This window comes from Phascolarctos cinereus, unplaced genomic scaffold (genome assembly GCF_003287225.1).
Source record: "Phascolarctos cinereus isolate Bilbo 61053 unplaced genomic scaffold, phaCin_HiC Scaffold_9;HRSCAF=440, whole genome shotgun sequence".
NCBI classification, from domain to species: Eukaryota; Metazoa; Chordata; class Mammalia; order Diprotodontia; family Phascolarctidae; genus Phascolarctos; species Phascolarctos cinereus.
The window spans coordinates 262,536,918-262,554,587 of record NW_027556402.1 but is presented as its reverse complement, the minus strand read 5'-3'; the positions used below and the strand labels follow the sequence as shown (position 1 = coordinate 262,554,587).

The 17,670-nt window shown below is 50.7% G+C and overlaps 1 protein-coding gene across 3 annotated transcripts in view; it reads left to right on the top strand.

The window, feature by feature from the left end:
- The first annotated feature begins 6,741 nt into the window (after positions 1–6,741).
- The window catches only part of SLC67A1 (solute carrier family 67 member 1), a 93,232-nt gene continuing 82,303 nt past the window's right edge, over positions 6,742–17,670 (top strand). The window contains exons 1-4 of one of the 3 annotated variants that reach the window (XM_020970821.2): positions 6,742–6,896; positions 11,722–11,937; positions 14,787–14,884; positions 15,632–15,777. In XM_020970821.2, the coding sequence (XP_020826480.1) occupies positions 11,770–11,937; positions 14,787–14,884; positions 15,632–15,777 (412 nt within the window). In that variant the 5' untranslated portion in view covers positions 6,742–6,896; positions 11,722–11,769. Of the gene's footprint in view, positions 6,897–8,958; positions 9,070–11,083; positions 11,938–14,786; positions 14,885–15,631; positions 15,778–17,670 lie in introns of those variants that run through there. The other 2 variants (XM_078148699.1, XM_020970820.2) reach the window with 2 other exon arrangements.

The window sequence follows — 17,670 nt, the reverse complement described above, 5'->3', positions numbered from 1 at the left end:
AGTGAGGCTGAGCCCTTTTCAAGTAATCATTAACAATGTTTCCTCTTCAGAGGATTATCTTTTCACATCTTTTAACCTGGATATGACCAAGACTGTTACTTTAGTTTTTCACATAGATGTGTTTCTTTTTATAAGCACTGATAATGTGATCCTCTCACTGCCCCTCTACACACACACACACACACACACACACACACACACACACACAATTGGCCATGCCTGTAAATGTACGTCTTTTCTCGGCATCATCAATTTGGCAGGAGGTAAGAGGCATGTCTTATCTTCAGGCCTCTGGACTCATCATTGCACTGATCAGAGTTCTTAAATCCGTCAAGGGTCATTTTTCTCTAGAAAGTTGTTTTTCAAATTGTTTTTCTCTGCCATTCTATAAATTATTCTCCTAGTTCTGCTAATATTCCTCTACATAAAAAAAAATACAAAGAGATCTTCCCAGATTGGGTTAAAACTGTCCATTTTGTCATTTCTTGTGGCAAAATAATATTCTGTTACATTTGTGTGCCATATTTTGTCAATCCATGCTCTGATAGGACAACTCAAAAAGGCTCTACATGTGCAGGAATGTTTATTTTAACTCTTTTCATCACAGCTAAAACTTGGGAACTAAGGAGCTTTCCTAGTCTAGTCAACTGCTAAACATTTACAAAAGTAACTTTCTTGGTCATATCCTGGTTAAAAGGTATAAAAAGATAATTCTCAGGGCAGCTAGGTGGCACAGTGGATAGAGCACTGGCCCTGGATTCAGGAGGACCTGAGTTCAGATCTGGCTTCAGACACATAACACTTACTAGCTGTGTGACTCTGGGCAAGTCACTTAACCCCAATTGCCTAAAAAAAAAAAAAGCGCTTCCTCAACCAGGAGTGTCATATTCAAAAAGGAACAAGGGCCAGCCCCTCTGAGCCTCGGCTTCTTCATCTGAAATAGGACAGTACTTCAAAGGTTTGTTTTGGGGAACAGATGAGATAGATAACGATAGGTGACAGGAATGCACAGGATGACTGCTATGATGGACAAGCCGTTTGGCTGGAGTTCCCGGGGTTCTCCTGGCTTGCTTGGGCTCTGTTCTTTTAGGAGAGGCAGAGCGACTCAGGGCGAAAGCTGACTTCAGAATGTGGGAACGGGGGCACAGATCCTGGGTCTGCAAACCTACCCCTTTGAGGTCCTGTGGACCCCCAAAATGGGCTTGGGGTTTTGTTCTGGTCCATTTTGTCAGCCCTTTTCAGCTGTAGGCACAGACAGTGAAATCCCCACCAGACCAGGACTAGAGCAATGGCATCCTTGGGAATAGAATTCCAGGCCAGAGATTGCTGCCAGCCCAGCAGGGAGGCCCTGAGAAGCCTGTGGTGCCTGGGACCTAAGGCAGAGCGGGGTGGGAAGGGCTTTGGCCTTGGGAGCAGGTGAGAATGTGCTACAGAGGACCTAGCTGAGCCCTGAGCCTGATTCGCTTCCTTCCCCAGAGACCAAGGTGGAGCAGGGCTGGAGGAGGGGGAGATTTTCCCCTCATGTACTGAGGGGGAGTTGTCTGTATATTTATTCTCACCACGCCTTTGAAGTAAATATTCCTCTGGTAAAAGCTGTCTGACTGCTAATGGCTAAATGGAACTGGGGTGTAGGGGACCCCTAATATTGAGAGATACCATGGTAGGGACTGGAGCCAATAGCAGAAAGATCAGACACCTCAGAGAACCCTGGGGGAGGGTCAGACTTAGACTTGTTATACTCGGCCTCCAGGCTTTGGGGCCAGGGCAATCGCCATTAGACACGCACAAGACTTTCATTTCTCCCAGTTAAATTTCATCTTCTTACGCTCAGCCCAGCATCTAGCCTGCCCAGAGCTTTGAGGATGTTGACTCTATCACCCGACTTGCCAATGTTTAATCTTCTTTATTATTTGATGAGCCGCCTGCTAGGCCTTCTTCCAAGTCACTAGTAAAAGTGTTAAACATTAAAGGGCCAAGCACAAATCCTCAGGACACTCCACTGGAGACTTCCTTCCAAGATATTTTTGATCCATTAGTGACTGCTCTTTAGGCCAGCCTGAATTAGTATTAGAATTATTATCACTAGCGTTGTGTCCCCCATCTCTTTCTAGAGGAAACCTTCCATCTCTATGGGAACCCTATTGGATGATCTGACTATTGGGGTAGGCAGCCAGTAATGTTCATTGTGGTGGGGCTGCTCAGGCCAAGGAAGGGACCCCTCCCATAGTCTTCAGGAGGACTGGAGGTGGGAGGGGTAGAGCCAAGATGGCAGAGTAAAGGCAGGGACTTGACTGAGTCTCCCAAATTCCCTTCCAAACAATGTTAAAATAGTTCCTCAAAATGAATTCTGGAGTGGCAGAACCCACAAAAAGACAGGGTGAAACAATTTTTTAGCTCAAGATAGCTTAGAAGATCTTCAGGAAAGGTCTGTCTCACTGGGTCATGCACAGACAAGCCAGCAGCAGGCCTTGGGGGTGACTGAATTGGTGATAGTGGTAAGGCATTGAACAACTGGTCAGAAGGAGGTTACAGGCCGCCCTTCGCTTGCACTGGGGGCAGGACTCTGTTGCATTGTCCCATGCAGTTCTGGTTGAAGTCTCAGGGTGAGGAGGAGCATTCGTAGAAGGCCAGTCAGAGTTCTAGGACAGAAAAGAGTGCTTGTGGTCACTCACAGACCAGAGAACAGGCCAGGGGAGCAGTGACCACACCTCTCTTTAGGTCATACTACCTTGGAAAAACTGAAAATGTCCAGACGTCCAGAACTAGCTCTGAAAACAGCAGCACAAAAAACATGAAGCTTGGGACAGTGATACTTCTACCCCAGGAGCGGACCCACCTTTAACACAAAGTTAAAAGTCAAGGAAAAGTTAGTAAACAACAATTAAAACCAATCTGACCATAGAAGTTACTATGGTGACAGAGAAGATTAAAACACAAGCTCAGAAGAACACAACAAAGTCAAAACTGCTACATGCACAGCCACAGAGAAAAAAATGTGAATTGGTCTCAGACTCCTCTCTCCAAAAAAACAAAAAACAAAAAACATAACAAACTGAATTCCTAGATAACTTCAAAAAGCGGCTTAAAAATCAAATAAGAGAGGTAGAGGAATATTTTTTTTGGGAAAAAATGAGAGTAGAGCAAGAAAATTGTGCAAAAAAGAGCTAATGGTTTGGTAAAGGAGGCACAAAAAAAAATACTTAACAAAATAATACCTTAAAAAACAAAATAAGCCAAATGGTAAAAAGAGGCACAAAAATCCATTGAAGAGAACTCCTTTAAAAGCAGAATTGGCCAAATGGAAAAAGATGTACAAAAGCTCACTGAAGAAAAGAACTATTTAAAAATTAGAATCAGGCAAGTGGAAACAAATGAGACATCCAGAATCAATTAAATAAAATCAAAAGAATGAAAAAATGGAAGAAAATTTGAAATATCTTGTTGTAAAAAATAACTAATCTGGAAAATAGATTGAGGAGAGATAATTTAAGAATTATTGGACTATTTGAAAGCTATAATTAAAAAAATCCATACACATCATATTTCAAGAAATTATCAAGGAAAACTGCCCTGATATCCTAGAATCAGAGGGTAAAATAAAAATTGAAAGAATCCACTGATCACCTCCTGAAAGAGATCCCAAAATGAAAACTCCCAGGAATATTATAGCCAAATTCTAGAGCTCCCAGGTTAAGGAGAAAATGCTTCAAGCAGCCAGAAAGAAACAATTCAAATACCATGAAGCCACAACCAAGATAAGGCAAAATTTAGCAGCTTCTCCATTAAAGCATCCTGGAGGGCTTAGAATATGGTATTCCAGAAGGCAAGGGAGCTAGGATTCTAACCGAGAACCATCTACCCAGTAAAACTGAGTATAATCCTTCAGGGGGAAATAGATATTTAATGAAATAGAGGACTTTCAAGCATTCCTGATGAAAAGACCAGAGCTAAAGAGAAATTTTGACTTTTAAATACAAGACTCAAGAGAATCATAAAAAAAGGTAAACAGGAAAGAGGAATCATAAATGATTCAATAAAATTAAACTGTTTACATTCTTACATGGGAAAATGATACTTGTAACTCCTAAGAACTTGATCATTCTTAGGAAAATTAAAAGGAATGGACATAGACAGAATGCATGGATGTAAGTTGACTATGACGTGATAATATCCAAAAAATAAAATTAAGAGGTGAGAAAGAGGGATGCACTGGGAGGAGGGGAGACAGGTGGAATGGGGTAAATTATCTCACACAAAAGAGGCATGAAAGAACTTTTACAGTGGAGAGAAAGATGGAGGATGGTAGGAAATGCTTGAACCTTACTCATTGGCCTTGGCTCAAAGAGGGAATAACATACACACTCAACAGGGTATAGAGATCGATCTTACCCTACAGGGAAGTAAAAAGGAATGGGTATAAAGAGAAGGATGGTGGGAACTGATAGAAGGGAGGGCAGATTAGGGGAGGTGGTGGTCAGAAGCAAAACTCTTTTGAGGAGGGACAGGGTGAAAAGGAGAAAGAAAGAAGGATAAACAGGGGAAAAATAGGATGGAGGGAAATACACAGTTAGTGTTCATAATTGTGAATGTGAATAGCATGAACTCACCCATAAAATGGAAGCAGACAGAGTGGATTAAAAACCAGAATATGTTGTTTACAAGGAACACATTTGAAGCGGAGAGACACACACAGAGTAAGGTAAAGGGTTGGAGCTGAATGAGTTACACTTCAGCTGAAGTGAAAAAAAAAGGCATAATAATCATGATCTCAGATGAAGCAAAAGCAAAAATAAATCTAATTAAAAGAGATAATCATAAGAACTATACTTTGCTAAAAGGTATCATAGACAATGAAGTAAAATTTTAAAAAATTATAGCAAGGTTTTTTTTCTGATAGAGGCCTCATTTCTCAAATATATATTAGAACTGAGTCAAATTTATAAAAATAAGAGTCATTCCCCAATTGACAAATGGTTAAAGGATGTGAACAGTTTTCGGAAGAAGAAATCAAAGCTATCAATAGCCACATGAAAAAATGCTTTAAAGCATTCTTCATTAGAGAAATGTGAATTAAAACAACTCTGAGGTACCACCTCACACCTATCAGAAATGACAAATGCTAGAGTAGATGAGGGAAAAATAGGGACACCGAGGGAAAATAATGCATTGTTGGTAGAGTTGTGAACTGATCTAAATATTCTGGAGAACAATTGGAATTATGCCCAAAACGCTATCAAACTGCACATACCCTTTGACCCATCAATACCACTGCTAGGTCCCCAAAGAAAGCAAAGGAAATGAGAAAGGACTCACATGTACAAAAATATTGATAGCAGCTCTTTTCTGGTGGCAAAGACTTGGAAATTGAGGGGATGCCCATCCATCGGGGAATGGCTGAACAAGTTGTGGTCTATGATTGTGATGGAATATGATCGTGCTGTGGGAAAATGATGAGGGGAATTGTTAGAACAACACGACAAGATCTATATGAGCAGATGCAAAGTGAAATAGGAAGAACAGGGAGATCATCGTGTGCAGTAACAGCAATATTGTCGTGCTGACCGACTGTGAAAGACTCAGCTACTCTGAGCGATACAATGTTCCAAGACCGTTCCAAAGGACTCTTGATGAAAAACTGCTCGCGGCCTCCAGAGAGAGAGCTGGTGAACTCTGAATGCAAACTGAAGTAGAATTTTCTCACTTTCTTTATTTTTCTTGCTTTTTTTGAAACATGGCTAATATTGAAATGTGTTTTTCATGATTTCACATGTACAATTGGCACCCCATTGCTTGCCTTCCCAGTGGGTGGGGGAAAGGGTGGGAGGGAGGGACAGAATTTGGAAACTCAAAATTTGAAAAGAATGCTAAAAATTAAATAATTTTTTTTTCTTTAAAGAGGACTAGGGGCTGATTGGATCACTGCAAACACGATCATCATCCCAGAGTCCCTTCTGGAAGATCCAGGGATGGGAGCTGAGAGCAGTGACAGTCTCTCTCTACCAGAGGCAGCCCAGCTTGTCATTGTTCTTTCAGAACTATGGGCCCAGAAGTGACTGCTGGCCTTCCATGTGGTTTCTTACTTGGTATGACAAGCATTCAGTGACTCCAATCTGATAGGTGTTTAATGTGTTTACTGTTGAATTAGTGCATACTGGCTCTAAGAATGCCATCAAAAGGAAATGATAATAAATGATTTCTAAGACGTTCCAATCCAACTTAGTGAGCACTCATGAAGCATCTACTGTGCACTGAGTACCAGGCTGGGTGCTGGGCATACAAAGACATTCCCTGAGGGGAAAGACTTTCGTTTCTGTCTCTGTATACTCATCCCTTGGCACGATGCCTAACACAGAGTAAACACACACTCTAGAAATGCCTTGGGATTGAATTGACCCTGCCAAGTGCAGCTGGGGCTTGGCCAGTGTGTTCAAGGTGTCTCCAAGCCCAATCTGGGGCTTGGGCTTTTCTGATCCCACAACCTAATCTGTCTGTTTGCCAGGCTGGATAGCTGCCAGGCCTCTGAAGGCCCTGGTGGATGGGCATTTCAGGGACAACGTCTGGCCCGCAGGGGACATGGTGGATTTATTGTCTCTCATGACTCAGTCCCTGTTTTAGCTCAGCTTGTGAGCTCCTAGTAAGCCAGCTCCCCAGACCCGTGTGAGTCATGGGGCCTAACCCATGAAGCTGCTTTGCCAGACCTCCCCCAACCAACGAGATTCAGGAAGTTACCCAACCCACGTGTTCAGCTCCCGGCAGAGACAAAACCTGAAGCTTTGGCTTCCTGCTTGGACCGACCGGCTTCCCAACATTCAGGGCCATCCTGGAGTGGCCTCTCTTGCCCCAGTGAGCAGGCCAGCCAGGGGGCAGCTGACTGGAGACTCCGGACGGTGGCCCAGGTGTGTAGAGACTGGCACTTTTCCAGAGGCCTCCCTTTGGAGCCTGGAGGGCTCTGCTGGGCACTGGGGCAGCCCCCAGGAGGACTAGGATCAGAAGGACATTAGGGCCCCAGTTTGGGGGAGGGGGGAAGCGCACCAATGCTCCATTCAGTCTCACAGGGTTCAAGGAAACCAATGTGGGGTCTGGAGTCAGAGGAGCACAGTTGAAATTGCAGGTGACCTAGGCACCACCGTATCTCAGTTTTCTCCTCTGAGTTCCCTGCCTTGAGAGCTAAGATCCTGAGCTGCCCTGTGATAATGATAATAACAGTTCTTTAAGGTTCACCAATAAATGGTCATTGGGGAGGGCCCCGGATGCCAGTGTCACCCCAGGGTCCCCTTGTTCTGAGCTTCAAGGCAGTGGGCGAGCTATGATCTCAGACTGTAAGACCCAGCTCTCACGCATGCCCCTTTGGCTAAGTGAGCCCCTCCCCATCTCTGAGCCTCAGTTTCCTCACCTGTAATAATGTGGCTGTAGGGAAAGCATTGTAAGGATGGAAATCACAGCTGTGGGTGGGGTGCAGGAGAAGGAAAAGGTTTCAAATGACATATCTATAAAACACAGGGCAGTGCCAGGCGCATAGTAGGAGCTTAATAAATGTACATTCCCTTGCCCCTCTCTTCTCAGCCCATCCCCCAACCACCCTGTTGGTCTGTCTGCTGCCCACGGGGTCTACTCTGAAGCAGGTTGGCCAGGGCTGGGCAGGAGCGGCCAGATGCCTCCAGCCAGGGGATTAGACTCCAAGCAGGTCATATTTCCTCTGTGGAGCTGTTAACAAAACCAGCTCCAGAATTACCAAAGGTGGCCAGGTGGAGAATGCGGGGGTGATTGTCTCCGGTAAGCTGAGGAGGCTGGAGCAGGGGATGCAAGAGGCCCCTCCCAGTGCTGAGGGACTGCACAGGTTTGGTGACAGCCCAGGAAACAGGAAGAGCAGAAGGCATGGGGTTCAAATCCCTTCTCTGACATTTACTGCTTGTGGGAGCTTAGAAGAGACATTTTCCTTCTCTGTGCCTCAGTTCCCTCACCTGTGAAATTTGGGCATTGGACTGGATGTCCTCTATGGTCCCTCCCAGTTCTGACATTATCTGATTACAAATGAGCTGTGGACACTCTCTCTCCCCATCCTTTCATCTTTTCCCCTTTTCAGCGCTCACAATGCCAAGCCCTCCACCTACTCTCCAGAAGCAAACTGATAAATGTCCCTCCCCAGACACAAAGTCACATCCTCTTTTCAGCCCAAAGGAATTCCCCCAAATTCAGGCTCGGGCTGCAAGGGGGCCAGGCTACCCAGACCTCCCAGGGAGATCGCTGTCTTGCTGCTCCCTGCCCCAGGCTGACCCCCTTGTGCTCAGTTCTGGGCAGCCCAGTGTAAGAAGGACATTGACGGGACATGAGGGAGACCGAATGGGGAAGGGCCTGAGAGTTCGTGGCCTGCAAAGGTCAGCCAAGGGGATTGGGAATGTAGCCTGGAACTGTCCATGGAAGAGGCATTAGCCTGGTTCCACTTGGCCCCTGGAGGCAGAGCCTGGAGAAGGGGCAGAGAAGCAAATTTCTGCTTGTTGCAAAGGTAATCTTTCCCCTACGGGGAGCAGACCCAAAATGAAGCCGGCTGCCTCAGGAGGTAGTGAGCTCCCCCTTACTGGAGGTCTTCAAGCACAGGATGGATGACACCCCGTTGGGGGTACTGTGGAGAGGCTGCTTGTTCAGGTAAATGCTGGACCAGAGACCTGGGAAGGCCCTTCCCACACTGAAGCTATGTGATGGAATGGTGGGATTTCAGGCACGGTGACTGACCAGGGGAGGGAGAGCAAGCCCACTCTCCTTCTCTCAGACACAGTCCTACAGGCAGGTCACCATCCTAGAAGAGCAGGTCACAGCTCAGCCCAGTGACAGCTCCAACACCCTGAGTTTGGAAGACCCTTAGAGGCCCCTAGCCTAAGCAGCCTCCACACCCAAGGAAAGGGAGGGTCGTGCTACCTTGGGGCCCTTGCTGTGGGGCTTCTTCTCTTGTCTGTCCTGCAGGGGGTCCTCCCAGCAAGCCCTGGCCAGCCGGGGGCGGGGAGGCACGAGCTGCCCCCCAGGGGCGCCCCATTGGGTAGGAGCCCAGCTGTTGGCCTGCTCACACCAGATAGCGTGGGTATCATTCTTGTTATTAACAATGCCATACAATCATGGGGCGTTACAATGACAGAGTGTGATAATTGTTCTTATTATGCTATAATTAATTGTAAGAACAGCAGCAGTAAAGTTAGGTGATCTAAGGCTGGCAGACAGCTTTGCTGGCATTCTCTCATTTTGTCCTCAGGAGGACCCTGGCACGGAGGTGCTGCTCTCATCCCATTTTACAGATGAAGAAATCAATGCTCAGAGAGGATTCGTGCTTAGTGTCTGAGGCAGGATTTGAACTCGTGTCTTCCTGACTCCTGGCCCAGAGCTCTCTCCTTAGTGGGTCGAGACCAACAAGGGGGCCCCCATCCTATGCTCAGAGAGCTTCGGAGGGGGCCCACATCGTCCTGAGATGGGGTGCACGTCCTGCCTTGCAGACTGAAGCCGCCTCTGCACTGCTCCCGGCTCTGTCCTCTGGGAGCCAGACCTTCCAGGATGGTCTCTTCTCCCTGGGGCAGCCCCCATACCCACAGAGACAGCGACCCATCTCTCCCCAGCCCTCTGCCCCCTTCGCCCTCTCCTAGGACAGTGTAGACTCCTGGCCTGGGGCTCTGGGCTTGGTGAGGGTCAGGGGTTGTTCACATGCAAAAAATATTTTGATAACTGTCTCAATAGAATTTATTTCCTTTGATTTTATTTTTTGCATTTGAAAACCTGCTTGCTGCCCAAATTCAAGGAAGAGCCCCTGCGTGCGCCATGGCATGAGCTAGATGACCTCTACCCTTTGGATTCCCCCCTCACACACACACACACCACACACCTACATACCTATACACACACACCTACACACACACCTACACACACCCCTACATACACACCTACACACCTATACACACACACACCTACATACACACCTGCATACCTACACATACACCTACATACACACACCACATACACATCTACACTTACACACCTACACACCTACACTTACACACCTACATATCTACACATACACACCTACACACACACACACACACTTACCCATGAACACACACCTACATACATACCTACACACACACTTACCTGTACACACACACCTACACAGACACACACACAAGCCATCCAGGGGATCCCTGGATCCCCAGCACCTCCTGCCCCCTGCCTGCCGTGCCCCCTGCTCTGGGCTTCTCCCGTTCTCCCTGTCCTACCAGGCCCACCTCCAGCCCACCTCTACCTGGCTGTCCCAGGCCCGTGAGCTACCTTGTCAGCTGGTGTGTATAATCTCAGCTCCCAGAGCTCGAGGACAACGGGTTCCTTTCCATAGGCCCCCAGGACATCAGAGTTAAGGATCATGATCCTTGAATAGGGTGAGGGGGCCCCCAGATAGCAGATGGCAGAGCCAGGATTCTCCAGTGGTGGAGTAGGAAGGAATGATGGAGGCCAGGGTTGCTCAGTCACTGCCCATCTCAGAGCCTCATTTTCTACATCTGTGAAATGGAGATCACGATCTCTACTCCCTACCTCTCAGGGCTATTGTGGGGAAATAGAATCTAGTTGGTCGGTGCTGTGATTGACTATTGGCTGGTCTGCCTAGAGGCTGGAGGGGGGCCGGCTGGGTCTGGGTCCAGTCACTCTGGAGGAAGGGAATCTGCTGGATCCCGTCTCTCACCGAGGGGAGGGGAGTGACCCAGCAGATCTCCTCAGGGTAATGAGTAACAGGAGTTATCCAGCAGGGACAAAGTCCTCGGCCTTGACCTGCGACTTAGAACACCCATTGTCAGCCTAAGAACTAGTGATGTCACCCAGAGCTGGCCACAGGAAACGGGCCAAGAAGCCTCAAGGTGGAAGGGGGATGGGGGCTGAGGAGCCCAGAAGCCAGGCTGGGGGCCCTCGGAAGCCGAGGAATGAGCTGGAAGGACCGAGCCTAAGACCAATCCCCTTCTTTCGATGGATGGGGAAACTGAGGCCCAGAGAGGGTAAATGGCAGTCCGGTGGGAGGCCTCCCAGGCAATGAGTGGCAAAGCCAGGTACTTCAGTTAGCCAGTCAGCCAGTCAACAAGCATTTATATGTGCCAAGCACTGACCTGAGCGATGAAGATACAAGACCCAGGCAGAAAGGGTCCTGCCCGCCAAGAGTTCCCATTCTAGCGGTGACCATAGGCTTAGCAGAGCCCCTTACACACCATCTCACCGGCCCCTCCCACCAGCCCTAAGGAGTAGTCCTTAGAGGGTGATTATCCCCATTTCCAGATGAGGAAACTGAGGCTCCACTGTCACCCTCGGAGGAGGCTCCTGGTCCCTGACTCCTCGGCCCCTCCTTCGGGGCTGTAATACTTCCCCCACATCAGAGATCAAAGCCCCGACGGGGCGTACAGATTCCTGGGGATGTCTCCCTCACCGGTCAAGGCTGCTCTTGAGCTGGCATTTCTGGAGCTGCCACCAGGTGTCAGGAGGCGGGGTTGTGGTGGTTTCAATTTCCCTCTCTCCACCCTTGGAGTTCAAGAAACCTTCCCCTGGAGAGCCAGCCTCCTTCCTCTTCCTCCCCTCCCTCCGGGCCTCAGTCCCCGCCCAGCGCTGGCCAGCACTATCCAGGCAGGTGGCCCACACTCAACAGGACTTTGGCACCCAGGGTGCCCAGTTGCAGCTGAGTGGTTCCCCTGCTGCCTCCTCTCTTACCAGGTCCCTCCTGTAGTCTATGCCAGCAGCCGGGACCCCAAGCAGGCCAGGATGCAGGTAGACACCCACCTCCAGCAGAGGAGGAAGGCCCAGGGAGGCCCCCAGAAGGAGAGCCCAGCCTCTCCAGGAGATGCAGGTCAGCAGTTTGTCCTCCGGGTAACCTACGTGCTCACTGCTGTGGAGCTCACCTGTCTCTTCATGCAGTTCTCCATTATGCCGGTGAGTGGTCCTGCTGGAGGTGGGAAGGGGACCCAGCCCGAGGCCCTTCAGGAGGGCAGCCGAGTGCCAACCAAGGCTCCCTCCCATAGCCGCCTGAGCAGGGGCTGGACGTGGGCCAAGGGCAGAGCTTGGATGAACCAGGGCTGCTGTTGTGGGGGAGGGAGGCTCGCCCTGGGCAAAGATGCCCTGGAAGCAGCCCTGGGTGTGGCATCAAAGACCTGGGCTCCAGAATCGGCTCTGTCATGGTCTCAGTGGATGACTTCGGACAAGTCCCTTCACCCCTGGGGCCCCATCAGGCTGCCTCTCCACACCCTGCTCAGGGGCTCACCTGAAGGGGTAGTGTGGCCCACTAGAAGGGCACTGGCCAGGAGACCAGACACCCGCATTCAAGGCTTAGCCCTGCCATGAATTGGCTGTCTGGGCCTCAGTTTCTTCACCTGTAAAAGGGGGATCCTGATGCCTGCCCTACCCTTTTTCAAGGCTGCTCTGTGCACCAAGTGAGAGAAGGGTCCTGAAAGCCCTCTGTAAGACTGGACAGCTCCTCCCCCAGCCCCTACCACAGGAGGGGATGCATGGCTCCCCAAGGGGATTCCCAGGGGTGGGAGGGTGCTCGGAGCAGCTGATGGAGGAGGGAACCAAGGCCCAGAGAGGGAAAGGAATGTGGAGAACATCACCCAGAAAGTGCCTTGTGCTGGAGCTGGGCCTTAGCATCCTGGTCTCCCGACACCCCATGTCGAGGAGGGTGGTGGCTGGTCAGCAGCCGGTATGTGGGTTAGGGCAGGGGGGCTCAGAGAGAGGTCCAGGCAGATTCCCTTGGGCCCGAGGCTCTTCTGCTTCGTTCCCCAGGATTCTCTGCCATGACTTTTCCACCAGAGTCATGGGTGAAGTGGCCCAGCCCCATTCATTCCTGGTTCCAGGACTGCCTGACTGAGCAATCTTGGCCAAGTCCCAGAGGCCCCTCCTTTGGAAAAAGATGGGCTTGGACCTGGTGGAAGTGAATGCATATGCAAGAACCTGTGTGGCCCGTGCCCTGCCCCCTGACCTGAACTCTAGGGACAGAAATAGAATCATCAGACAGTCTCTGCCCTCAGGAGGCAACCCCTAGAGAAGGTCCAGCAGTCCTGAAGGGCTGCTGCAGAGCCGCTGGGCAGGCCTTCGCTATCAGCTTCTGACACTGCCCCCAGGCTGGTGCTGAGGACTCTGCCAGTGAGAACCTTCATTTCTGGCTCTTCCTGCAGCCGCCTTTGTGCCCACAGAGCAAGGCCACAGCTCCCACGTCCATGGGGGCTGTGTCCCCAGACAGGGTTGGTGGTCTGGAGGTGCCTGAGTTTTGCTGTCAGTGTCCACTGAGGCTAGAATGCCTCTCAGGTCCCCCCACCTGTCCTGCCTGGACACTACAGCTCTCCCCCAACAACCCACTTGTCCTGCCTTGCCCTCTGGGTATCCCCTCCTTGTCTTCTTGGAAACCAGCCCCTCCCCATGTGGTACCAGGCCCGGGCCTGGTCTCTCCTCGGGCCCCTGAAAGCACTGGGTCGGGAGGAGGCGGCTGCTCGTCTTGGCTCCCACCACCTCCTCTTGAGGGCTCACATGTTCATCTTTATCACCAGCTCTTCTGCCCCAGGGTGTTGTGTTAAATGGCCAGGCTGCCCAGCTCCCGTGGGTGCCCTAGCCTCTCCATGCTGGCAGCCTTTCCGTCTCCCTCACTCCCTCATACCCACTCTGCATCCTCACTGTGACCTCCAAGGTTCCCCACCCTCTGTTCTCCCGACCCACCTCCCAGCTTGGCCTTCCCTCCCCCATCATCTTGGCTCTGGGGCCCCAAGACTAAGGGATGTGGGACCTTTGAGGGCAGCTAGTCCAACCCCTTTTCTTTGAGGAAACTGAGTCCCAAAGAGAAGTGACTTGTCCAGGGTTACAGTGTGCCAACTGGGGTTTGCATCCAGGCCTTCCTGACCTCAAGCCCACTGCTTTACCCAGCGCCCCACACTGTCTCATGTTAAACGATTAGCCAGAGGCTTCGTAGACCTTTGAATCCCTCGTGCCTTTGTCCTAACACTGGCAACATCTGGCCAGACCCCAAAGCTGTGCTGGCGCTGACACCTGCCTGCCTTGTTCCGATCCCTACGCTGCTGATGGAGCCACTGAGGTGCTGCCAAGGCCTATTCTCTGAAGGGCCCTCACTACTGCACGGGACAGCCTCGAAGTCTAGCCTGAGGGACTCCCCTCTCACACTCTCCACTGATGACACCCCAAGCCTTCTCCTCTCTCCCTAAAGCTCAGATGCCCCTTCCTAGCAGAGGAATCGTGGCCTACCTTTGGGAGATTGTCCACAGTGAGCCCCCTCCCCTCCCAGGGCCATACACCAGGACGTCTTTGCACCACCCTCACTCTCCCCTCTTAGCTCTGGTCTCCAAGGGAGAAATGGCCCTTCTCTCCAAGACTAAGGCCTCACCTATGCTCTTCATCCCAGGCCTCCCTGTCGCCTTCAGAAGCCTCCCTGGCTTTGCCTCCTCCTCCATCTTGCCCTCTTTCCTGGCTGCCCACAAGCACGCCCAGGCCTCCTCTGTTCTAAAATATCTTCAGCTTTCCTGGGTCTTCTTTGTGTACTCTCTCTCTCTCTCTCTCTCTCTCTCTCTCTCTCTCTCTCTCTCTCTCTCTCTCTCCCTATGTCTGGGATCACTCCCCATCTCTGTGCCTCAGTTTCCTTATCTGTAGAGGAGGATGAGTAATTCCTGCCCAAGCTTTCTCAGAGGTCACTAGGACAGCTTGGTAAGAGAATGGACAGTAAAGCCTTCTAGAAGCCTGATGCCCTGCAGACAATAAGACACATTGCACTTTCTGGGTTTCAGTATCTGGCAAAGGACCTGGGCCTGGACTCCGTGGGCTTTGGCTACCTACAGACCCTCTTTGGCGTTCTCCAGCTCCTGGGAGGACCTATTTTTGGCAGGTAATGTAACTCTCCCTCCTGAAAGAAGGGAGGCACCCCCATTGCCTGCCTCCCTGGGGAAGAGAGAGCACAGAGGGACAGGCTGGAGGAGCTGGGGGAGCTGGGGGGAGGGGTCTCAGTGTACCTGCGTACTTAATCTCAGTGCTGAGGTGAATTTGATGGGTGACCTGGGCAGGTGAGCTTCCTTCTCTGGGCCACACTTCTCCTGCCTGTAAAAGTCAGGGACTGAACTCAATTAGCTCTGAGAGGTCTCTTTGCTCTGCCTCCTGGGGGTTAAGCCTGAGCTGCTTCCCTTCCCTGAAGGTTTGCGGGTAAGGGGAGGGTGATGCCATAGGCACACTAGGGAAAGTGGAAAAAAGTCAGTCAAGTGGAACTAGTTAAGATGCTCCTCCCCCTTCGTCCTTTCTCCTCCTCCTCCTCCCTCTCCTCTCATCTCCTTTCCTCCTTCCTCCTCCTCTCTCCTCCCCTTCCTCCTCTTCCTCTGTCTCCTCTCCTCCTCCTTCCTCCTTCCTCCTCCCTCCCCCTTCCTCCTCCCTCCTTCCTCCTCCTCTCCTCCTCCTTCCTCCTTCCTCCTCCTCCTCTCTCCCCTTCCCCTGGCCCAAAGCAGAAGGCCTGAAACCAGTCTGAGGGGCTTGCCCTAACAGACCCCATGAGCCTCATGAGAATTGGTGTGAGGGCAGAAGGGTTTCCTGGGGGCCTGTTTAATGCACCTGAGCAGGGCAGCCTTATCTCTGTGTCTCCTCCCAGGTTTGCTGACCAGTGGGGGGCCCGGGCAGCCCTGACCCTCTCCTTCTTGGCTGCTTCTGGCTTCTACCTGCTTATCTCCTTCGCCACAAACGTTCCTCTCCTAGTGGTGTCCCGGATCCCAGCTATGTTCATGCATGTGCTCCCAGGTACTGGGGCTTCCCAAATGTCCCGGGAATGGGGCGTGGAGGAAGAGAATATCATGCCCCTAGGTCTTATGGCTTGGCCTTGGGAATGGGGGGAGAGGCACAGGAAGGGGGGAGGCAGGAGAGAGACAGAGAAGGATTTGGAAAGAGGCGCTTCCTTCCTTGGACTCTCCCAGCTCCCTGTCTTTCCTGGCCCTCTACAGCACGGGCTCCAGCTCAGAAGATTACACCCAAATTCTGTCCTTCCACATACTACCTGGGTGACCTAAAGCTATGACTTTCCCCTCCTTCTGGAAAGGAAAACAAGAGCATTTGACTGTCCAGTCTAATCTTTCAACCAATCAGTCAGCATGCTTCGCCAAAGCCCCTTCCGGGCGTCAGGCCCTGCGCTGGTGCTGGGGGTACAAAGTCAGAGGGGAAGCAGCCCCTCCCTTCCAAGAGGTCACAGTATTGAGCTGGGAAGCAATGGGTACGCCCAGAAGTGTGACCCGCCTTTGGCCATGCCCACAGTGCTCCTGCCTGCTGGGTGCTGAGGACCCTGAGTTCTCCAGTGTCTGTGGCCAGCATGAACCCCCAGAATTCTGGGGAATCTACCGGACCAGCAGGCAGGTGGCATGATGGGCATGGCCCAAGATAGGTTAGATGAACAAATATAGAATGTATACCCAGTAAAAATCAAGGCGTTTGGTGAGGAAGAAACTGGGATGAGCGGTGAAGGGACCCTTAAAAGCCTCACACTGGAGGTGGCTTTGAGTTGAGCTTTAAAGGGAGCTAAGGGTCCGAAGACATGGAGGTAAGGTGAATGTGTTTTCTACACATGAGGCACAGCCTGGTCAAAGGTGACAGGCTTTCAGAGCCAAACAGAGAAGTTCATAGTTTATCCACAAGGCAAAAGAGAGCAATGGGAGCTTCCTGAGCAGGGGAGGTGGGTGGTAAGACCTGTGCTTTAAGAATACTACTTTGGGCCCTGTATGGAGGCTGGATGGGAGAGAAGAGAGACTGGAGTCAGGGAGCCCAATTAGGAGGCTGTTGTCTTTGTCTAGACAAGAGAGGTGGGACCCAAGCTCAGGTGGGAGACCAGGGCCAGAGAAACTGGCATGGAAGTCATCTGTGTAGAAATGATCATTGAGCCTGTGAGAAGGGATGAGGTCCCCGAGAGAGAGAGGGAGCACATGTAGAGAGGAAAGAGAAAGAAGCCACTGGGTAGCTTAAGGGACACCCAGAGTTTGGGTGACTGGGAAAAACTGAGCAAGAAAGACTGCAGAGGAGCAGAGAAACAGGAGGGAGCTGCGTTGTGACACCATCCAGGAGGAGAAGATGATCAACAGGGTCAAATCCTGAGGCAAGGAAGATGGTCAAACTCTGTGGAGCAGGAGGAAGCATACAGCTCAGGTCTTCTCAAAAAGCAAAGATCTAAGAAGAGCACCAGCTGAGGCGAGTGGAGAAGTGCAAGCAGAAACCTCACTGGGCGACTTTTCCAGCCCAGGTCAGCATTAAAAGGGCAGTTTTAGGGAATCTGGGAAGATTTGTATGAACTGATGCAGTGTGAAGGGAGCAGGACGAGGAGAACAATTTATGCAATAACAACAACATTCGTGAGGACAAACCTCTTTGAAAGACTGATCAATGCAACCATGCACCACAATTCCAGAGGACACATGATGAAACACGCTGCCCACCTCCTGAGAGAGAGGGAATGGAATCGGGACAGTTTGGGGTATACATTTTTTTTAAATCTTTTTTTGGGGGGTGGGGGCTGGACAGTGGGGTTAAGTGACTTTCCCAGGGTCACACAGCTAATAAATGTTATGTGTCTGAGGCCGGATTTGCACTCAGGTCCTCCTGAATCCAGGGCTGGTGCTCTTTCCACTGCACCACCTAGCCGTCCCTGGGATA